Source organism: Plecotus auritus (genome assembly GCF_963455305.1).
Source record: "Plecotus auritus genome assembly, chromosome: 8".
Classification (NCBI taxonomy): domain Eukaryota; kingdom Metazoa; phylum Chordata; class Mammalia; order Chiroptera; family Vespertilionidae; genus Plecotus; species Plecotus auritus.
This window is the reverse complement of record NC_137782.1, coordinates 131358243-131382599: the sequence shown is the minus strand read 5'-3', so window position 1 is coordinate 131382599 and position 24357 is coordinate 131358243. Positions and strand designations below refer to the sequence as shown.

General features: G+C 47.8%; 1 protein-coding gene across 1 annotated transcript in view; it reads right to left on the bottom strand.

Moving 5' to 3' along the window:
- The window catches only part of TGFA (transforming growth factor alpha), a 102796-nt gene that overhangs the window by 62712 nt on the left and 15727 nt on the right, over positions 1–24357 (bottom strand). The window contains exon 2 of the mRNA XM_080684308.1: positions 7057–7110. Within this exon, the coding sequence (XP_080540434.1) occupies positions 7057–7110 (54 nt within the window). The remainder of the gene's footprint in view (positions 1–7056; positions 7111–24357) is intronic.

The following is a 24357-nucleotide window of genomic DNA, read 5'->3' as shown; positions in this document are numbered from 1 at the left end:
TGTGCTGGGCTGTATTTATTTAACAGCACATCAAGTGGAAAGCCTGCTAGACCCAGAATTTTATAGGGGCTCTATGGACTGTTTTACGTGATTCATGATTATTTTTTCATTTGTCATACTACGGAGCACCAGGAAGATTCCCCTGTAGCAGATTTCATAGAGGATCTAACACCTTCTATTTTCAATATTCCCAAAGTACCTTTCTAGACCTACTGTGTAAGGCAGAGAGAGTTTTCACTATATCCCAAGCTCCCAAAAGTCAGGATGAAAATAGGCCCAGAAAAAAAAAAAGATTCCTAGCCTGGACACTAAGTGACAACAGGGAAGAAAAGTATTCTGAACCCAGGCCGCATGGCACTGGCACGTGAGTGGAATAGGCCCTCCAGTCTGTTTCAACCTCTACCCCCCACCCCACCCCCCACGCCCACCCTTGTTTAACACTAGCGTGTTTTGGTATTTAGGAAATACTTTAGTCGATGCAACGTGGTAATAAAATGGCCAGATGTGTGAAGTCATATTCCATTACACATTCTGATAAGGGAGTTGGACCGTAACTTTCAAGACAGGAAAGCTAAGAATGAATCTAAATCAAACAGGTGCTGAGCCTGCTAAGGAGGACACCAGAGCCTGGCTGGATTAAAATAGCTACAGGTCCCTTCATTAGTAAATAACCAGACACTCCAAGGTGATCCTCAAACTTGGCTCGGGCTCTCAGATAACAAAGCTGATGCCTTTACCCCAAAGCCTCCCTTTCAATCACAGCAAGGATGACAGGAAAAAGGATGCTTTAAGGTGATAGCCCACGTTCTGAGGTTTGTGATTCTCATTACCAAGCTCCGGAGAACGCTGGAAAGTCAGTCCTGGAACACAGACATTTCACAGCCTCCCAGAATCCAGCACTATCCAGCTGAGGGGGAGCGAGAGCTCCGGGGACGGGAAGGGCTACTGCCTTCAGGAGAAGGCACCTCAGCCTATAAGGATACGTACCTCAGCTTCTCCCCGTCGGGCTGAGCAAAATGTGGTTGAGGACTGAAAGGGCAGATTTCTGGGCTATATTCTTACCTGTTTTCTCAGAAAACACTACCTATACCCATTAGTGAAATACGTAGCCATCTTACCTTACACGCACTACCATTCAATATTGACATTCTCAAAAATATGCTGATTTGATATATTAAAACATAATATGTCTATCTTCCTTAGGGGAGTAGGTCCTTGAGAAAAGGCCCTTTTTTTCTACTGTGACCAGAGCCTGGTATATAGTCAGTGCTCAATAAATATGTGATGGAATGAGTGATTCAAAGAATCCGCCTGGATCAGGGAGGCTGGTCGTTGCCTCCTCCAGGTCTGATAAGGGACTCAGCCCTGGCCAAGTCCCACATTGCACGTTGGCACCTTGTTACCCTGCAGCCTTCTCCTCCCAACCCTGCCACAGTTGCTGGGCGACCACTAACCAAGGAAGACAAACCAATCCGATTCTCCCTCGAGACTCTGAGCTGAGAGGCACAAAGTGAAATGAGTTGGTGTTGTCTTTATGGTAGGTGTGGAGTGCATGGCCACAAACGGCCGCAGTGGCGATCTGAGCGGTCACCTGGCTCCTGCACTCCCCGTGGGCAGGCCGCTCAGCAGGGCCGTGGATTCTCTAAGGGCTGACTCCTCAAAACCAACTCCCTTTCAGGCTGATGTGTGGTTGGGTTCTGCTCTTGCAGCACAAGGTTCCTGGCAGAGATAGCCTCTTTGCCAACGTCACGAATGGACCACCACAAGCAGAAGAGTGATGGATCAGCTGGAAAAACAGCCCAGCACCATGGGCCAAACAGAGTAAGATGCAATGTAACAAAGAGAATGAAAAGTATACAGTTCGGCACTTGGATTAAAAATGGGAAGTCTGAATATAGTAGAAGCAGGTCTTTTCTTCAAAGAAATCCATCTTGGTAGATCAGGACTTTGTCTATGTTTATGATTGACTTTGGTTTATAAAAATCACCAACATTAGCAAATTGGACCCTATGCCCTGTGATGGTGGGCCTCATTTGTAATCCTCATGTGTATCTCCAGAGCCTAGCACAACGCCTGGTATGAGGTAGTACTTAATTCATGTGCACTAAATAAATGTAAAAATCACTAAAAGGTGGGAGAACAGTAAGGCTTCAATAGGCCTAGGTTTTTTTTAAAAAAAAATCATAGAGTTGTGTCACTTTTGTGCTTCTTTCAAAGATGGTGGATGCTCTCTTCACTGAGCCTGACTAAACCAAGCCCCTGCTTCACCCACTCCACCCTCTCCTTTCCTTTGCTAAAACATCTAGGTCCTTAGCTCAGTTAGTTGGCTACTCTAGTTTTCTAGCCCATTTCTGTTTTTACCAGTTAAGCTGTATATTTACCAAAGGACGTTTGTGTTTATTTCCAAGCCTGTTTGTTAGTTGCACTCATTATTGTATTTACGTAATTTAATTACTATGTAAACTAATGAAATGTCTTTTTATAAGGAAAGAGCTGTGGTTTCTATTATAAGTTGAGTGTTTGGGAAGACTTTCTTGATAAAGGTGAATAGATTAAAATAACTGTGAAATTAGGAATAAATAAGAACTAGAGACCAGGTGTGTGTGTGTGTGTGTGTGTGTGTGTGTGTGTGTGTGTGTAGGGGGGGGTGCGAAAATACACAGGTCTAGAAGGATTATGGCACTAACTCTGCATGTGTGTAAGTTCCTTCACTAAAGAAATAAAATTTGGAAATTATAAAGGTGTAATATGGGTACAGCTCCTACAAATAAAATGATGCAGAATGTCAATATAGGAATCCATCAATATGAAAACAAGAGTCTCATGATACAATACTGGTCCTTTCTTCATATAATGCACTCCAAAATTCTCTATTCTAAGCTATCCAATCTCATAAAAAAAGTTGGTCATGACCCACTAAAGTGACTTCGTGACTCACAGTTTAAAAAGACAATGCCTTAATGCCACTCCTTAATCTTATTGATGGGAGAACTGAGGTGCAGGGCGATTTAAGAGGGCTACACTAAGGTCACCCAACTAGTGAGTCAGAACTATGGTCCCTGGTTCCATATTCTCTGGCCTGTCTACTACCCTGAGCAACCTTCCTTCTGACCCAGCACAGTTTCCTTTGCAAAAAGTGGAAGGTAGCCCGGCCAGTGTGGCTCAGGGGTTGAGCGTCGACCCATGAACCAGGAGGTCATGGTTTGATTCCTGGCCAGAGTACATGCCTAGGTTGTGGGCTCGATCCCCAGTAAGGGGTGTGTAGGAGGCAGCTGATCAGTGATAACTGTGTAGCTTCTATCTCATTATTAATGTTTTTATCCCTCTCTCCCTCTCCCTTCCTCTTTCTGAAATCAATAAAAACATATTTGGAATAAAAGGAAGCTAAAATGAGGAATTGGATGACAAGGATAAATCCTAGAGCAGAAAGGAGAGGCCCTCCTTCTCTGAGGCTCTACATTCCTCTAAGCATGGAAACAAGTCCCAGCACACACAGATATATATATATATATATGCTTTTATTCCCAAACTAAGACACACCAAGTCTCTTGTGCTAAAGTCACATTTGGACCAGTGCACCATGTACCTGGGTAGAACACGTGAGCCTTCTAATTTTAGAACGACTGCAGCTCTACATGGGAAATCTCCAGATAATGGAATGGGGAAGCAGTTTGCATTCTGAGAAGCTTTTGTTTGGCAAGATGAGCAATAAACAGATCCCTGGCTTGCTGTCTGACCCATGTTCTACCTGTTTCCCCAACAAGTAACACCTTCCAAGACTTTTTCCTATCATCTGCTTTGCCCTCCCTCTGTGCACCTCCAGCCCAAACTCGCCCTCTCAACATAGTTACGCCTAATGTCACCATCAAAATCTGACTACCACCTCCTCAAGCAAGCTGCTAATGGTGACCTTCCCCATGAGTGACACCACTGTGAATTTTCCATGTTCTTTCATCACCACCACTGACACTAAATTAAGCAAGCCTTCAAACACTCCCCGATTCCATGTGGGTGGATTAGACACAGGCTAGAGGAAGGAGCAGTAGTTTAGAGGTTTAAAGAACCGCCCTGAGTACCATGATCATGCAAGGCAGATAGCAGAGGGAAGCCTGGAGCCTGGCTCCCAGGTGCCTGAGCGAGGCCCTCACCACACCCCTCAGTCATTAGAGTGAGTCTCATGAAAACATGAGAACCAGATGGGCAGCCTGAGCACTGTGCAACATTTAGGAGGGTTAAGCAAGGAGCCACCCAACAACTTAACCGGGTGCATTCTGTCCCTTTTAAGGGACATTAAAAGGTGCTTTTTGAAGATAGGTCATAACTCCTTCCTCGGAGAGTGTGACAGATGTTCTCAGCTGTAGGTGCTGTCACCCTCACCCTGCTTCCAGCGGATGTTTCTCTGCATGCTTTACAAATTGACAACTAACCAGATAAAATTTTTTGTCCTAACCCCCAGACTATTGATGTCACTCCTGTGTAGCCTTAGGTCATTAGGAGGCTCTCATGGGTTCCCATGCTGTCTTTTCACCTGTATGGTGGGCCCTTTGAGGACAAGGACAGAGAAGGACTGTATAGTTTCGGAAAGAGAGTCTTGAAACCCGAGTGTAAAATAGCATCTGGTTTCAAGAGAATTAAATACATGACAGTCACACTATCATTTCCTTACCTTGGGTCCAAGGCAGGCATCGCCTATGGATCACCACTGTATTTCCTAACAGCCTAAAGGTAGCCTAATAATCCTTCTCAACAAAGCTTTCCAAGTAGTCTCCACCAAATAATTAGAATTTGAAAAATTTTATAGGCCATTCCTGATTCAAGTCCAACAAATGAGGAAACTAAGATCCAAATAGGAGCCAGAATAATAACTTGCTCCGGGACTTGGTAAAACGGAGACCAGCTGGGCCCAACTCCCAGGATTCCTGACCTCCAGCTCAAGGCACGCATCCCTCCAAGTCCCACCCAAAGCAGATGTCTGCGAAGCATTTATTGATGACAATAATGTCAGTTTCCTATGCCTCTGGCATAATCTACCCTGCACATTTGGGGATCTAAAAGAGAGGAAGACTGGAAGAAATCAATGAAACCTCAATAAGATAAGCCAAAGTTAACTGTCAAGTAATAAGAACATGGAATTTTCCCCACAAGAACTACAAGAAAGCCACATGGGATCAGCCGCTATTCCTTTAAGTTCAGGTACCACCCTTGATTGGCACATGGAATTTGCAATTTTCTCTCCATGCTGCTCCATCGAAGTGTTTGAGCTTGATCCCAAGTATGCCTGCAGTCCTGCTCCAGCACTCATTCAGGAATGTATCAAACCCTTCTTATATCCACTATTGTTTCTCATTCCTGTCAACGCTTAGAGTGCAGAGACCTGCATATTTACACCATGGTTTAAGCCCTTGTCACTTCTGTCCTAAAACGACCCATCTTTACACCTGAGTGGATAGTCTGGGATTCAGTAAATGAGTCCGCCAACATCCAGAGTATAAGAGGTTAGGAGGGATTCAGACGTGAAAGTCAGTCACGCAGTATATAAATGAGCATGTTTTACAAAGGTAAATATAAGTAGAAAGCAAAATATGAAACCATGAAAGAAAATGCAAATTAAATGAAGTGTCACAAAATTGAAAGCATTGTCATCTACCCTCCATATTTAAGAATCTAACAAAAAAGAATCATTGTTGCTTTTGTGGTGTAATGGACTGTGGCTTTGTTCTGAAAAGTCCTTATCTGTTAGATAAAAGTAATATTCATAAGTGGTCTTTAAAATATCCCAGCAAAGGGAAAAATAAAAAAGATGGGAGAATAGATGAAAGAAAAATGGCAGAGTGATGCTAATGGTTGAAGCCGGGTGATGGGTATCTGGGGATTGATTTCACTACCATTTCTCTTCTTCTAGTATAAATGTTTCCTTAGTAAACATTAAAAATGGTTTTAGATGTTGAATTAGCCAAGGGTAACACACACACACACACACACACACACACACACACACACACACACCCCGACATTGACCTGAAATAACTAGGGAGACACAGACAGGTTAGGGGGTCACTGCAGTAACAGATGGGAGCATACCCCATGCCAATGAGGGAACTGTGAAACTGGCAGACTCATGCATTACTGGTATAAAAATCAGCTCAAATTCACTTGGAAGGTGGCTTGGCCATTTGTACCAAGGATCATAAATATATTTATTCTTGCTCCTGAAGATATATCCTAAGGAAAGTATCCAAAATAAGGAAAAAGCTTCTAGGCATGAAAATGTAGCATCATAACTTGAACTGAAGGCAACATAACTAGCTAATGGGGAATACTTAATTCAATTACACATGTCCATTTTAATGGAACATCATGATATTTAAAAAGGATAAAATTTAGAACTTTCTCAAAACATGGAAAAGCACACAACGCCAAACCTTGAGTTTAAAAAGCCGGAATCAAAATAGTCTCCGCACTATGCCTCACTGTTAGTGCGTATGGACAAAAGTGATGTGCAAATGTAACGGGGATGCGTCTGCAGCACTCTGATCATGAGCGGTTTGCCTCCCCCATTTCCCAAACTTTTCAGTCTGTTTCTCTAGGGTCTTTAAAATGAAACAAGGAAAATGTGACTACAAATGTCAAAAGACAAACCAGAGCATAACTAAACAAAGATCACCAGGCGAAGGCAGACACAAGGGCTCAGGAATCTGGGCTCTTCTTTAGATGGATTATTAGATGAGCTAGTTTCAAGTTCTCAGGGCCTGCAGGCTGTTTTCCAGCACCCCTGCTCACACTGATTGTCTGAACAGAGAGAGGGGAGGGGGAGAGCCCTGAGCGAGCAGGGAAATAGGTCCCTCAGGTCTGCAGTTCAGATCTCCCAGTAGCACAATCTTGGCCCATGGGAGGCCAAGCAGAGAGCTCTCAGGGCACAGCTGGGCATGAGCACAGCAGCAGGAGCCCCAGAGGGAAGCTTAGAGCTCAGGCTCCACAAACTGGCCAAGGTCTGCTCCCTTCCCATCATCCCCCATGTGCCATCCCACAGCAAGGGGCTGAGGGGACAGAACTCACCACTCAAGGCAGATGTAGTGTTCTCCAGGGCCTGACACACAGCCAACACAAGACCTGTGGGGGAGAAGAGAGAGAGGTGAGAGTCAGCTCAGCAGCACACAACTTTCAGGATTTGAGGGCAGGATTCTTTCTGGAAAGGTAAAGACTGGGTAGTTTTACAAGGCAACCACAGGCAGGCTTGGCTACATCATTTGGGGGGCTCAGTGTGAAATGAAAATGTGGGACCCTTGTTCCAAGAGCAGGAACACCGTGCCATTAAAAGTACTAAACAGAAAGCTTTTTCCTTTCTTCCATGGTCTCTCTCTCTTCACCTGTCATACCATAGAAATATTTTTATTGTGGTAAACAAATATATAAAACTAGAGGCCCGGTGCACAGAATTCATGCACAGAGGGGTGTGTCCCTCAGCCCAGCCTGCACCCACTCCAATATGGGACCCCTCGAGGGATGTCCGACTGCCCGTTTAGGCCCAATTGGGCCTAAACGGGCAGTCGGACATCCCTCTCATAATCCAGGACTGCTGGCTCCCAACTGCTCACCTGCCTGCCTTCCTGATTGCCCCTAACCACTTCTGCCTGCCAGCCTGATCACCCCCTAACCACTCCCCTGCCAGCCTGATCAATGCCTAACTGCTCCCCTGCCAGCCCGATTGCCTCTAACTGCCCTCCCCTGCAGGCCTGATCCCCCCAACTGCTCTCCCCTGCAGGCCTGGGTCCCCCCCCAACTGCCCTTCCCTGCAGGCCTGGTCGCCCCCCAACTGCTCTCCCCTGCAGGCCTGGGTCCCCCCCAACTGCCCTTCCCTGCAGGCCTGGTCGCCCCCAACTTCCCTCCTCTGTCAGCCTGGTCACCCCTAACTGCCCTCCCCTGCAGGCTTGATAGCCCCCAACTGCCCTCCCTTGCAGGCCTGGTTCCTCCCAACTGCCCTCCCCTGCTGGCCATCTTGTGGTGGCCATCTTGTGTCCACATGGGGGCAGCCATCTTTGACCACATGGGGGCAGCCATCTAGTGTGTTGGAGTGATAGTCAATTTGCATATTACTCTTTTATTAGATAGGATAGAGGCCTGGTGCACAGGTGGGGGCCGGCTGGTTTGCCCTGAAGGGTGTCCCAGATTAGGTTGGGGGTTCCCTTGGGGCATGGGGCGGCCTGGGCGAGGGGCCTGTGGTGGTTTGCAGGCCGGCCACGGCTCCCAACAACCCAAGGGGAGGCCCTGGTATCTGGGATTTATTTATCTTCTATAATTGAAACTTTGTAGCCTTGATCAGAGGCCAGGGCAAGCCAGGGCAGGAAGCTTGGCTTCCTCCATCGCTGGGGGCAACCCATGCCTCCTGCTCTTTCCAGCTCCATGGCTGCCGCCATTTTCGTTGGGATTTATTTATCTTCTATAATTGAAACTTTGTAGCCTTGAGTGGAGGCCAGGGCAGGCCAGGGCGGGAAGCAACCCAAGCCTCTGGCTGGCTCCAGGGGGCAACCCAAGCCTCTGGCTGGCTCCAGCTCCGTGGCCACTGCCATATTTGTTGGGTTAATTTGCATACTCGCTCCTGATGGGCTGGTGGGCATGGCAGAGGTACGGTCAATTTGCATGCTTTTCTTTTATTAGATAGGATTTATTACTTTAACCATTTAAAGTGTAGAGTTCAGTGGCATTAAGTACATTGTTGTGCATGTCATGATATTTTCTATTTGCTATATGTCACTTCTGTCTTTGAAGTACGGGGATAACTGCAAGGTGAGCAGAGCCTCTCACAGGCACAGGGGCCCCAGCGACAGAGCATGCAAGGGTACGTGCAACCACCGACTGGCAGTATCCCTTCCAGCAGCAACTGGGTGAATATGCAGTGACCTGATGGAGGCACAAAAGTCTAGTCAGTTGTTTTTTCTTTCTAAGGGCCAGGTGCCCCAACCAGAGGTGGACAGGTGACCCCCAAGGGTATTACAACCTCTGCACCAGGATATATTAGGTACCTAAATCAGGGATAGGGGAGAGGCTCATGCCTATCTAGTCATCCACTGATCATCATGAGGACAGCTGCCACCAAGCCCTGTCCCGAGATGCCGTGGCTGCATGCACCTAACCTCAACCATTTTTGTGTCCATATCCCATCAGGGGAAGCAGGAGGTGGGATCACTCCATTGTCCCACTGGACTTCACTTATGAGATACCAATTTAAAGGTAAAACTATCAAGAATTTCAAGACTGCAGCCGCAGCATCAACCTCTTTCCCAGGGCCCATCTGAGCGTGAGACTCTGCGGCTACACAAGTCACATGCCTATGAAGCCACCCCTGTCAACGGATGACCTTGGGTGCCCAGATGTTACAGTAGCAGAGGTTTCTGGAAACACTGCAGCAAATTTCCAATGAAAAAGGAACCTCTTATGAGTTATGCAAGCATGAACTGAGTTACAATGACTTCCTAAAACTGAAATGCAAAAGATGCCACGGTGGCCACACAGAGTCCGGGCCACCGAGAGGTTAGCCTGGAAGGCAGATGAATCAAGTCCTGCAGAAAACAAGCTCAGTTCTTCACTGACCCCTCCGCTGCACAGGACCAGGGCAAACCCCACCATGCATGTGAGGTCTGTATTCCTCTTCCACTCGGGGGTAGACAAGCCTTGACTCTCAGTGGAGAAACACGTTTGGAACAGAAAGAGCAGTCATGCTCACAACTCTCCTGGGCAAGCTATTTGGGCTGGAGCCAGGGGGCTGGGGACAAGAAGAGAAAATGAGTGAAATCATCCTGTCTTCCCTATGCAATTCTTTTGTGCTGCTCTACTTTTGGAAGCACAGCCCCTGGGTTCCCTGGACATATGTAAAAGGCTCAGTTTGCAATCCACACACCAAGCGCTGAAGTGAGGCTTTCCTGCCAGAGCCAGAAGTCTTAGTGGTTCCACACTGTCAACTGGGACCTGTCACACTGACTTTGCTGGCACTGCACAAACCACTCAGGGACAAAGCCAGCCAGTGAACCTGTAGTAGCATAACAACGTGGGGATGCTTTGCATACCTCTCTGCAAGAAGTGTCACCGGCCAGTCCCAAACTGTCCCTGAACAGATGAATTATCCTGCCACTTCCCTCCCTGGGCCCATATTCCGTAAGTTAGCGGAAGTCCAGTTTCTGGGCTCCATGTCGACCTCTGCGTAAGCAAAACCAAGACAAGAAAGCAAATATTGTCCAACTGCTGCCAGGACAGAGCAGAAACATCACTAACTCTCCAGGGCTGGGGAAGGGCTGCCCCTCAGCCTTGGGGCACATTACTTGCCCCCTCTGGGAGCTGTGACGTAGGTGTTTTGGGAACTAATCAGAGTCTGCAAACCCACCTTGTTCCACAGATGAAAGACACTGGGTTTTGATTCATAATTTGAGCAATGTGAGAAGACTAGTTCCATGGAAAGCAGCTTCTTAGTGCTCTGGGCTTCTCTCTATAATCTTGATTGAGGCACAACCCAGCTAAGGCTGTGATGAAAGGTGAGGCCTCTGCTTTCCCTTCACCATGTGATGAGCTCCCTAAGAAGGTCCCAGACCAAAAAAGTAGGGTCATGTCTTTCACTTCTCAAGTGGGCGTGTACCACTTAGTGGGCATGTGCCAGCACTTTTAAATGGGTTGTCTTTTGGGGTCCTCAGAATAACCCACAATACAGGCACCTCCCAGCCCCCCACCTTCTGGTCCAGCCTGTGGAAACAAGTGGTTTTACAGACGAGGAAACTGAGGCTTAGAGAGGTTAAGAAATGCGCCCAAGCTCCTGCAGCCCAATTCAAACTCAAGTCTGTCCAACTCCTATGCCCAAGACAGAGTTTAATTACCACACGCACAATAGTTCTTCCGACCACAGCCTGTCACGACACATTGGTAGGTATGTATTCACCAGTTACAGCCTCCAAAATGAGTCCAAGCAACAGATTCAGCAGGTCTAGCATCGAAGCTGGAGCCCTCTCTTCTGGAGGCCACATCCATTTCCTCTTGAGAATTTCCAGGGCCTCCAATTCCCCCTCCGTGAGCAAGGTCTCCTAAGGGGCAAGGGTGTGAATGTCCAGACCCCTGACTGCCAATCTGTGTAGGCCCAGGTGTCCAGACTGCCATCACCCTTGGTTGTGCTTGGAAAGCCTGGCTCTGTGAAGGCCTTCCACAAACATGTGGCCTCTGAGGCTCATCAGAGACACAGGAAATCCTTCCCTGGAGCACCTGTGTGGGGATAGCGCAGCCCTGGGACAGCTGCCACGGCCACTGACTCCAAGGAGACAAGGCACAGTTCAGACAGAGGCTTGTGGCCTGAAGCCACAGGCACCTCTCGCTTGAGTTTCAAAGCTGGACCTCTCCTGCCACAGGCCACCCAGACAGCCTCCTTCTGGGCCAGGAATCCTTTTAAGTGGCTCCTGCCAGCATCCAATTTCTGTTTAAATAGTTCCAAAGAGGGGAATCCCTGGATTATGGACTTAAAAAAAAAGGTGAGAGATTGGTGAGGGGAAAACCACACACAACGGAAGGAAAGCCTTATGAAAGGCTGATCACCCCCACCCCACATAGAGTGGGAACCAGACCTGCCCTCTAGGAAAGACAAGGGCTGCAATGCTTATAACTCAGCTGTTAGAAAGGCAAAGACTTTCCAGCAGAAGGAATGTCGGGAGAGGGGAGGCTATTAATCTCGTGAGTACACATAATGGAGCCGTCATGAAACCCACTCACAGGTGCGTCAGTGGGAAATGCTGTTGAGAGGTGCTGGGCCCCCATCTCCCCTGGACACAAAGCAGGGAGCACTCCCTCAACCCTTCTGTGAAGCCACTCACTCATGCACGGAATGGGCACCTGGGCTGTGCCTTCAGCATGGGACACCCTCCATCCTTTCCCACTCATCAGCCTGGTGGCTGTCTCCTCTGTGGACACTCAGCTCTGGTGCTGGCTCACACAGCAGAGTGGACCATGCCCAGCTCTGGCCTCTGTCACAGGCCGTGTTTGCTTCCAGGCTCTTACCTACTCCACTGTGCTGGTCAGCTAGCTGTCCTCCGAGAAAATCAAGAGCTCCACATCTCATCCATTTTTGGGTCCCCTACGCCAGGTTTTCTACATAGGGGGTGAAGGTATGGTTTTGGTGTCAGGGAGATGTGGGGAGGATGGAGAGAGGTTGCAGCAGGTCCTTTGGATGAAGGATGCTCTTGAGTTAGAGGAGGTGGTGAGGAAAGGCATATCGGTAAAGGACAAATGCAGACAGGAGGAGCAGGAGTCAGGCAAGAAAGATGCAGAAAGGAGTGTGGGTGTTTGGGGGGCAGCTAGGATTCCTCCTTCCTCTCCTACCATGCTTTGGGGTCATGAGGGACAGAGCGAGGAGCTCAGGTAGTGGTGGGTGGTCCCTAGAAGGCAAGAATCCCGCAGCTCAGAATGCAGTCCACAGGGGCTATCCCTGGAGCAGCCACATGGGCATGAACATATGTGTAAATGGGTCACATGGAACCCAGGACCTGCTGGTACAGGTTTTAAGGCCTCTTCCCTCATGAATTACATCGCAACATTAAATTTTATCTGCAAACATGGCCAGATTTTAACTGCATAGCAGAAACAGCAACATTTTAGGGCTTTAACAGGATTTTTTTAAATGCAAGAGGTTTTGACAGCCTGGTGAAGAGGCTGGTTGCAGGGTAAGAACTGATTAGGAAGAACGGTTGTAGGAGCAGGGGGGAGGCCAGGAGACCACAAGCCTGCGCTTGTGACAATATCCATAAATGCAGAAAGCAGCCACGGCATCCGCCATCACCCCAGCACAGGGAGGCCAGCCCTCAGACAGGCCGTGGTTGCTTTTGGAGGAGGTGACACTTCACATTTGCCCCAGCTCACAGACTCGAGTGACACTCAGTTCAGACGATGTCAGGCAAAGCTGCAGAGGAATTTGTGGCGGAACTGGCCGGACGGGATTAGGAAAACTCTGGGGATGGCAAGGAGAGTTTAGAAACATGTGACACAGGAATGAGTCACCTTGGGCAGACGGGCTCTGGACAGAGGGCTCTTTCTTTCACCATCCCAGCATCTGGAACACTGCTTTCAAAACACAGGTTGGACCCTGCTACCCAATGAGAGAGTCTTATCGAGACATTATTTGAAAAGATTAGTGTTGTGTTTCAGGTAGCAGGTCCTTTCACACAGAGCAAAGAAACCAACTATGCAGGGAGGGGAAGCTTTCAGTTCCAAACCACACAAGCGAGGTCCCGACCCCTGCGCCCAAACACAGCTGTGGCATGGGACACGGTAACCCGGGAGACAGTTCTAGGCCAGTAACGGGCAGTGGAGGGAAGACCACCAGAGACTGATTGGTGTCCTGAGCTCCCTCCTCACAGCGTTCAGTCATAGGATCGCCATGGTGGCTAATGGCATTAATAATAACAATAGCAGCAACATTTGCTTGACTACTTACTATGTGCCCTGCATCATCTTATTCAATACTTTAAGCAAGTCCTAAGATGTAGGTACCATTATGCTCCCATTTTAGAGGTAAGAAAGTGGAGGTGCAGGAGATGAAGTGACCGGCCCAAGGTCACCCAGCTTGTAAGTGACAGACATTGCAGGCTCATATTACAGGGCCCAGCTGGCTTTACTTTGTTTCTGCTTGTCCTGTGGAGTACAGCAAAGAACACAGAAATGCTAGAAAAGACCACCTCCTCCTCTTCTCTCCTGGACATAATCCATGTATGTCCTGTGACATGGGGAACATAGCTAAAGGGGAGCTCAGAGACTAGGGTCATCCATGAATGGTGTCACCTTTAGCAAGTCACTTCACCTCTCTCACTCACAGGTTCTTTATATTTTTAGAGAGAGACAGGACCATCTAGCACACAGAGCACCAGCAAGGAGCACCACCACTGGCCTCCTTCCAACTCTTTGTAAGGTGGACCCCTTGCCTTGAAAAAGGATCAGACAATAAGAAGGTCATGTGTGTTTGTCTCAATGAGTGTGCTCAGCTGATGGTAATTTTGTCTTTCAGTTTAGCATGATGACCTTTACATCAAATATCAGAAGACGGAAGAGGTCCTAAATCTGAACCTAAAAGTGTACTATGTTCCATCTCTACATTTTCCACGCAGTCTTCCAATTTTAGTATATGTGCTGCTGAAGCGAGCACAGTGTGGTCTTGATTTTGGCTTGATGATATATTGCAAGCTCACCATCTATGAGGGAATGCACTTGGGCCAGTGAGCTCGGGGCCCTCAGCTGCCCTTCCTAATGGGGTGGCCATAGGTAGCAAAGTCCAACTTGATGAGGCTAAGGCCTTATGGCATCATAAGCCAGTGCTACCTGAATGCTCATAGGTATTTTCCATTTCCATCTCAATATCTCTGTGGCTAGGAAAAACCCAAAGTTTTCAGCATGAACCATTAGGATTAGGGAGGTGGAAGAAATAAACAGATGGGTGTCCACACTGCAACCCTCTACCATTTTCTAATTCTGACTCAGGGTCTGTTATGGCAGAGCAGAAAGGAGCCTTGACATCAGGAACGGGTTCCAATCCTGACTCTGCCACTCTTTTCTTGTGAGACCTTGGCTATGTTATCCAATCTTGCTCAACTCGGTGTCCTCATACATACATAAGGATGACACCTCCTCATATAGCTACTGCAAGGATTAAATGAAGTGAAATGGAGTACACAAAGTCAGGGAGAAGTGGTATCTTCCATACCACAGCAAAGGCAGATGAATATGGGGTACCAAAGGCAGCACAGAGATCCCCCATTCCCATAGGCACTGCCTCTGCTCCCCTGCCCCAAGCACCATCTCCAACCCTGACCACTCTCCAGAGGCCTGGCCCTCAAACCATGTGTTTAAAAATAACTTCATTTGGTCTCATCCCCTGACCTGTTCCACCTCCTCCTCTTCACTTCTGGGCGGGGCTGAAGGCCCAACAGACATCATCCATCCCTCCCTCTCCTTTACCTGGTATCCAGTCAAAGCCTCCTACACAACCTGCCCCCACATTGTCCATCTCATCCATCCCCCTGCATCTGCTGCCGCTGCCCCAGTTCAGGCCTCATCATCTCTCCCGGGCTATCGCAATAGCTGTCTAACTGATTTTCCTGCCAACAGCTTTTTTTACTTTGCTTCTGCTGCCAGAGAGACCTTCCTGAAGCACTCGCTGGACCATAGCATTCCTTTCCTCTAAACCCCTCATGGGCTTCCTGCTCACAGAACCCAGTCCAAGTCCCGAGCAGAGATTTAAGGTGCAGGTCCGGGTCCTAAACCCCATTTTCACCTGCTCTTCCCACCACTCCCATCAGGCACTGCCCCCTTTCCTGCACATGACTTGCCCTCACTCAAAGCTTGGTGCCTTGGGTTCACACCATTAGGGACCTGACAAGTCCTTGCAGCTGTGTGATATTTGCTTCACTGCCTGAGCCTTGGTTTCCTTCACCGTAAAAAGAGAGAAAGCTATCCAGCTCCTTCCTGCACAGGGTTAAAGATGAAATGAGGGGACACATGAGAAACGTGTAGTATGTTGAGTGGCACACACATGGTAGCTGCTATTATAGAGAGTTACCATGAATATGTATTGTGCCGATCTCTCAAGTTGGCAGGCCCCTCCCTCTACCCATGGATATCAAATTTGCCTCTCAAAGCTTTACTCAAACATCAGAAATAATCATTTCTTTGGAGAAGTCCTTATTTGATTTGCCTTGTAGTTCAAAAGTTTTCACATCTGACCTCTAGTGTGGTCAGGAAGCGTGCCTTACTCATATCTACCCTCACACCTGGCATAACACCTACACCTAGTTAAGTTTTTGGTACCTGGAGCTGAATTTTTCTAAGAGGTCACAGAGTTGGAGGGGGTGGGTATTGAGAGTGTGCACATGGGGAATAAAAAACCCCAGCTGATCCTTGGTAATTCACTCCTCACATCTATCCTAGACCCCACACAGCTCTAAGCTCTAAGTCTTGGTTCTTATTCTGATTTCAGTGGAAATGAAGAACACTTGAACCCTGGCATTCATTCATTCAACAGGTGCTCACTGAGCATCCACTACATGGCAGACACAGTTCTAGGTGCTGCTAAGATAGCAAAGGACTAACAGTTCCTTCTCTCATGTCTGTAGCGCACTTGTCCCATGGAAACGAATCCTTCTAATTCTTGGAAACCATTTACATTGAACTCCATTACAAATGTCGGGCTGCACCACCATTCAGATGGGTGGTGAATTAAAATGCGTCTTCTGTTTCAACAATGATGTTAACTAGTCTTGCTAGCATGGAGAGAGGGCCGTGGGAGTGTAGGGAAGTGTCATCCTTCTGAGCTGGGAGTGCAGCTGCTGAACTGCATGCCAAGAAGATCCTCAATTGTTTTGTCACTGATAATATGACCCCTGAAACGTTTTTTCTTTTCAGATCCTTAACTCATTTTGTAGGCGCTCCTGAAAACTTTATGAGAAAACAGGAAGACCTGCACCTCAGACCCTAAGCAGGGGAAGACAGAGGGTGTGATAAGGGGTGTAGAGCTCATTGAATGGCTTGGAGCTGCAGGTTGGCCAGCCAGCCAGTGTTTGCTGAGCACTATATCTTCAGGGGCTCCTCAGGCAAAGGCAGGACTTGCCACAGGTTTACAATCCAGATGAGGAGACACAACTGAAGCAAACACACTAACTTGTGTTCTGTGAATATCCACCCAAATGTGTGTACCTGGCTCAGGTCTCCTAAATACACTCACTAGTTTTTTCATGCCTAGAAAACCCTCCTGCTGCCCTGACATCACTTCTATCCAGTCTTCTAGGCCCAGCTCCACCCCCATGTCCGCCACATACCCTGCTGACCACTCCAGCAGGTGGCATTCTCACCTTTCACCTACTGACCCCTGTCAGCAACAGGGCAGGTTCATAGCCCACTCCAGTCACTCACATGGGTTTCCCCTGTCCCTCTCAGCCCAGACCTCATTTTCCACCGTTGATTCAGCAGAACCAATTATTATCTTTCCCTCCCCACTTCAAGGGGCAAATGAGAATATTTATAAAATGCTTTGAGTTGGTTGGAGTCGAGGGCCTAATTAATGCCCAGGACCGACACCACATGCATCAGAGAAGTGTTGCAGCTGTAAAAGAAGTTGACATGTGTTCTTTTGACTTCCAGGAAAGTGTGTAAAAAAATAAATGACTAAATAAAAAAGCCTCGGAGACCCTCTCAGGAGGAGGTGGGTGCTGCCTTGTTGAGATACCTTTGTTTCTAAGGACCAGAAGGTGATACAATACACCTCTCCTCGCCATTCTCCCCAACTCCCCACCCACTTAAAAGCCTTACAGAACACTGCAGTCTACTGATCTGGTGGTCTGAAAGGACCCTGCCAATAATGCAAATAGCATACAGGGGCAAATTATCTCTTCCAATCAAACAGTTAACCAGGATGCACGGGCATCTCCTCTGGGTGAGGAAGACCTGGTGACTGATCTCATTCCCCTACATCTATGCTACACCCTTTTCTGTTCAGAGGCAGCAGTCACATCTCCAGCAGAGTTAATGCCTTATCAAAGACCTGGACCAAGGGCTGGGTCCTGAGTCAAACTTCCTCTTCCGCAAGGCCTGCGCCTGTGCTGGCGGGCTGAGGGCCGCCGTCCAGAGGTTGCAGAGCAGCAGGGCAAGTATCCCAGGCTAGCTGGAGTTCCCTGGCCACTGAATCACCAACAGGCTGTACCAGGGCTGAGCTCCGAGGTCGTAAGAAGCTGTGCCAAGCTGAGGCGCTCTGAAATCCTGTTCCAGCTGACTGACACAGAGTTGAGGCATTAAGGTGTCTGTGGAAGGGACTACGCTGGACACTCCCTGAGTCCCGGAGGAAAGAAGGGGTGGGAAGTGTACTAAAGATAAGACCAGGATAAAGCAGTAGACACAATGGCTCTATCTGCAGGGCCCAGGCCCCTCAGTACTGTGAACCAGTGAGTGGAGACCTGGCTGCCAGGAAATTCAGGAATCAAATGCCAGCTCTGGAAGAGCCCACTGAATGGTGCAAGCCCCTCCCCGTCCAGGGAGGCCCATTGGCCGCATCTCAGCTTCCCCTGGCTTGTGGTGGCCCCAGAATTCCCATCCTCTGGTCAGCATGGGCTTTGTCTGCACGGACCTCAGACCAGCAGAGTTAGCTTCTCAGCAGAACCAACCAAGCCAGGCGAATCCTTCAGCCCCGTCAAGGCCATATGTAAACATCACTTACTACAAGTGGCTTGGAAGTAGGCTACAAGCAGGGAGGAGGTAAAAATAAGCAATCCTTGACTTCTGCCCCACTTCCTCCATGTGAATAGCTTAGTAATGACAAACTCACCCCTTCCCACCACTCCACTCAGGGAAGCCCTGGAGCCACCCTGCAGAAGGCACTGTGAAATTTGGGGTTTGGGTTAAGACAGTGGTCGGCAAACTGCGGCTCGCAAGCCACATGCGGCTCTTTGGCCCATTGAGTGTGGCTCTTCCACAAAATACCACGGCCTGGGCGAGTCTGTTTTGAAGAAGTGGCGTTAGAAGAAGTTTAAGTTTAAGAAATTTGGTTCTCAAAAGAAATTTCAATCGTTGTACTGTTGATATTTGGCTCTGTTGACTAATGAGTTTGCCGACCACTGGGTTAAGATAAATACCTGTGTGACTTGGCAGAATTTCAGATCAATGTGGCACCAGCCTGTGGGGGGTGGGGGGGCAGGGAGGGGGGGTGCAGGCAGAGGGGATAGTGATGCCCCAATGCTGATCACCACTGTCAGGCTCCCCCTGTGATCTGTGTCTTCAGGGGTGGCCACAGAACACCCCATGTGGAGAACTCATTTGACTAGATAAGGACTGCTGATTGAGAAGCAAGGTCCAAGCAGAGGAGACAAGTTTCCAGAACTCCAGATTTTTAAGAGTTAAGGGGAAAACACCGTGAAGTTCTGATAACCCCACATTTCTCAACCCACATCATGCTGCCAGCTGGGACAGTGTCTATGTTCTTTTTCTTGGGCCCTGGAAGTGAGGGGCAGGAGGAAGAGGAGAAGGAAGAGAAAGAGGAAGAAGAGGTGGAGGAGGATGAAGAGGAAGAAGAGGGCGAGAAGGAGGAAGAGGAGGAGAGAGTAGGTGAGAAAGGGCCTGAGTGACAAGTGCAGGTACCAGCTGCTGAAAGGGCCTGGATGAGCAGTGGGCAGGAGGTGCTCAGACTGACCTCCTTTCACTGGGAGACCCTGCCACCCTGAGCCCTGACAGGAGAGGCACTGCCGACACTGCTTCCGAGGGAGCATCTGGAAACTGGTGAGGTAGTTTTTTTGAGGGTAGTTTTTGGTTGTCACAATGACTCAGGGGCACTCCTGGTATGTAGTGGGTGAGAGCTGGAATGCTAAACTGCTGTAATGCACAGGACTTTGTCCTGAATAAGATGCTAATAGTGCACTCGGTTAAGAAATTCTGGACCCCAACAGGGAAAGTCTCTTCAACCGCAGGCCATTCAGCCTCCGAATGAATGGGCAGAAGCACCCCAAACTCAGGGGAAACGGAACAAGCTGGCAGTCACATCAACAGCAGGGCCACTCATCAGAGCCTTGCAAATGGTCTTGGGGAAGCTTGTAGAGCATGGGTGGGAAATCTTTTCTCTGTCAAGGGCCATTTGGATATTTATAACATCATTCGCGGGCCATACAAAACTATCAACTTAAAAACTAGCCTGCTGTACTTGGTCAAACATTTGATAACTCACCCCTAATGCCTTGGCAGAGTCAGACCAAATGATTTCACGGGCCTTATATGGCTCACGGGCCAGACGTTCCCTACCCCTGTTGTAGAGTAACCATGGTGATCAGCCTGACCTCAGTTAACTGGGATGCTCCCTTCCCCATTCAGTAACTCCCTCTTTTCTTATGTTCATCTGTCTGTCTGTCTGTCTGTCTCTATATTAACCTAAAGTATTTGGGTTGCATAATACAAAGCCCACCTATAAAGTAACAAGACCGACAAGCCACAAACAAACCCATTCCCAGTGTTTTACAGTCATGGGGTGCCAGACAGACTCCCAGGAGCCCCGAGAGGGAGGAAACTGACTCTCTCTTGGGCCACCTGCCCGATTTTTGGCTTCTGATGTATTTCCCTTAGAGCAACATGAGTTCTTCTGACCTCGGTAGCAAAGCTGGTCATGAATGCCCCCAAAGGACTTAGTTGTATGGGAGAATCTTGTTTGTGGACTGACACAAACCAGTAAGGGACAGGCACCACAGTTTGGGGGCAGAGAGCATCAGATTCCTTTAGCGGTGTCAACTTAAAGCATTTGAAAGGAAGACAAAAATCCAGGGAAGACACAGTAGCTCTTGCAGGGAAAATGGGAGTGGGTCCCCCCTGCCCCCCACCGACCACCACCACCACCAACTCTGCTCCTGCTCCTGTACCTATTTGCTTCTTTGAAGACAGGTAGAGATGAGAAGCAAAAGAGCAGAAGGAGCAGGAAAAGAGGAAGTTTTCTGCCAGCATGGTTTAGCTCTAGCAAGAATAGGAGGACGACAGAAAGAAGAATGTGGGTGGCAGCCCTGCACGTTTAAGTCCCAGGCAGGGGTGCAGTGAGAAAAGGGTGTTAGATTATTAACATTCAGTGTATTACTGAAGCACTGTTTAGGAAAACCAGGCTCATCTCAATGAGAGTGGTGTAGGAACCAAAATCAGCTGACAAAATGGTACAGCCTCCTTGGAGGGCAGTTTGGGGTTTCTTACAACACTAACCACAGTCTTACCATATGGCCCAGCAACTGAGCTCCTTGGTATTTATTCAAATTACTGAAAACTTATGTCCACAGAAAACCTGCACTCAAATATTTGTAGTAGCTTTATTCATGATTGCCCAAATTTGGAAGTAACCAAGACATCTTTCTGTAGGTGTCTTGGTTATGATCATTAACAGTAGCAAAATTACAGTTATGAAGTAGCAACGAAAATAATTTTATGGTTGGGGGTCACCACAACATGAGGAGCTGTATTAAAGGGTCGCGGCATTAGAAAGGTTGAGAACCACTGCTTTAGGGGAAACACCGGGCGTTGTAAGGGCAGTGAAACTATTCTGTATGACACTACAATGGTGGGTACAGGTCATTTTGCATTCGTCAAAACTCATAGAATGCACAATGCAAAGAATAGACCCTAATGTAAACTAGGGGCTTTAATTCACACTTAACTCTAGTTAAAAAACATTACTTTTAGTTAATAATAATGCACCAATAATGACCCATCAATTGTTGCAAATGTACCACACTAACGCAAGATGTTAATAATAAGGGGAATTGTGTGGGGGTGGATAAGGAAGTATATAGGAACTCTGTACTTTCCACTAAATTTTTCTATAAACCTGAAATTGCTCTAAAAATGTATATTAAAAGCCCCCAGCTGATAACAATTACAACCGTATGAGGCCATATTATTTTCTCCACATTCTGAATTGTCTAGTCTTACTGTTTCCCTAAGTCCAAGTACAACGTCCTTCTCCTAGAAAGGCCAAGCTGGCACAAACAACTTGGGTTGGACTTTTCTGGAAAGACAAAGGAGACACCGTGCAGCCTTCCATGGAGCCCACAGCTCTGGGCATCATCGCTGCTTCATCAGCTTGGCCGAGTATAAAGACAGACAACAGCCTTTATCACTGTGAATCCTGGCCAGCTGAAAACTTACTAGTAAGTACAAGGAGCACACTGATTTCTCCTCTGTTGTGAAATGTGTTGTAGGGATGTGCTCACTGAACGTTGACAGTGGCTCCCAGGAGAGGCAATGGCCAGCTTTGTCAGTGGCTGATCTGACTGGGCTGGGCTGCTGTGTACCCTGCGCCTCCCTCTCAAACAGGGAGCATGTCCACTGAGAGAAAGCAGGGGAGAATCACGTTCCCTGTGTGGTACGGGACTGGAGGGGAGAGAAGAGAGGAATAATGGGTGAGGGGGTCTTCAAAAGAAGTCTTCCAACTGAGAGGTTGACAGTCTAAGCAGCCTCTGAAACAATCAAGGAAACCCAGGACCCAGTTTCAGGGCAACTGGCCTTGCTTCGGTGGCCCCTCATGTAAAATAGATGTTTCCCAGTGGTTGAGCATCAACTTATGAACCAGGAGGTCATGGTTCAATTCCAGGTCAGGGCACATGCCTGGGCTGTGGGCTTGATTCTTGATTATGCAGGAGCCAGCCAATCAATGATTCTCTCTCATCATTGATGTTTCAATCTCTCTCTCTCTCTCTCTCTCTCTCTCTCTCTCTCTCTCTCTCTCTCCTTCTTCCTTCCTCTCTGAAATCAATAAAAATATATTTCAAATAAAATAATATAGATGGCGTTTCCTAGATGTGCTGTCTCTCAGAGAAGGACAAGTTATGAATACACTTTTCAATCTGTTGTCAGCCACCGTCAGCTCTGAGACTGAGGGAGCAGAATATGAGAGTTGCTAGAAAGATGGTTTCATCCAGTTTCTTGACCTTCCAGCTGCATCTGAGAGTATGCTCCCCAGTAGGTGTCAAGCACAGCCTTTATCATAACAAAATGAAGCTACAGTTAGAGACTTTCCCATCCTCCTCTTCCTTCTTTTCTTACACTTCAGGCAGGAAAGGAACAGAACAGCACTGGGGGCTGTTTAAGTGTTCCACACCATCCTTCTATGAAAACCTATGAGCAAGGTTATGAAGCAAGCGGTTCACTCCCCATCCCCAGCTCTGTCACAACCTGACATTTTATTGTATATTTGTTTATTTTCTGTCCTTTTGGGATCAAGTAGGGGTGAACGAGAGGTGTTGTTTTCTGGTTTGCTGTATTCTCGGTGCCCAAACAGTGCCTGACACAAAGACAGCTCTCAATAGTACTTGTTAAATGAATTCAGTTCCTTTTTGAGTCAAACCTGCCAGAGATGTCTAGGGAATGTGAAACAAAGAAATCAATATTTGAGCAGCGAAACTTTACAAGGACTTTATGGAATCTAGGTTCTTTATTTTGGAATAAGACACCATGAACACTTGTGTGTGATGACAGATCTCCAAGAAATAATGCAGACACTGGAAATGTGAGTGTGTGTGTGTGTGTGTGTGTGTGTGTGTGTGTGTGTAGATCAATAGAGTCATTGTGGATGTTCTTTCTGAACTGGTGACAACTAACAGAGACCTGGATAAATGTAGGGAACTAGTCCTGCAAATACCTGGGGGAAAGCATCCAAAGATAAAGTAACAGCAAGTGCAAAGGTCCTGAGCTTATTCTGTTCAAAGAAGAACAAGAAGGCTGGCATGGCTAGAGCAGGACAGTGGTGGGAAATGAGGCTGGAGAGATGCAGACTTCTCTCACGGGGAGCACTAGGAATCTGAATTTTATTCTAGGCTGAGTAGCTACTGGAAGGTTTTGAGCAGAGGAGCAGTATGTTCAAAGGGCTCACTCAGGGTACTGAGAACAGACGAGGCCTTACCAGAGGCAACCTGAAAGTGGAAGGAGTGAAGATGAGACTACTGCAGAAGTCCAGGTGAAAGATGAGGGGCAGTGGGGAAGGATGTGAGAAGTGGTCGGATGTAGAAGATAACATAATCAGAGCTGACAGGACTCACTGAACTTGGGAGGACTGAACATGGGAGATGCACTTTGGTCCTGTTCCTCAGGGACCTGCTCTCTTTACCCCATCTTCATCTCTACCATTCCCCTGCCTTCTCTTCACCTTCCCAGGCCTTCTTCAACTTTCAAGGCCAGTTCAAACATCAACGGCTTCAAAAACCTTTCCTGACCACTCTTCTTTCCCAAAAAATTAAAAAGCAAACAAATGAACAAACATACGAGAACACAGGCCTAGAGAAATCCATTAGCAGGCTGAATGCCCACAAGGGTCAAATCCACGCAGTCTTATCTTGGTTTGATGATCTCAAATTTCTCTAAAGAGCTTTTAATAAAATCCCTTCCAGGGTTTGCCCACTATCCCTGAGATCCTCTGGGATGCCACAGGCTAAAATAAAGGTCCTTTCCCGGGTCATCTCCAGGCAGGTCCTAAGAATCTCAGTCTAAGGTAACTCCAGACACACTCGGAAGACACACAAGGAGCAAAGCGAACAGGCTCTGTGCGGACTTGGGACCAGAACATGTGCACGTTGCAAATGTACAGACTCAGAGGCTATTCTCTGCTCCAGGTTTCTCTGCACTAAATGCCCTGCCTCTGCAGCAACCTCTTATGCATCTGCGGGCACAGCCTAGCTCTCTACTTCCCTCAGAGGCCCTCCTCCACCCTCTTACCCCTCTCCACCCCCCACCCCATGATGCCTGTGGGAGAGAACTGAACAGACAGTGGCCCTCACTGATGCAGGTGTAATGAGACTAAGTTGGCCACTCAGCTGAGCATTCAACATGCCACGTATCCTTTTGGGA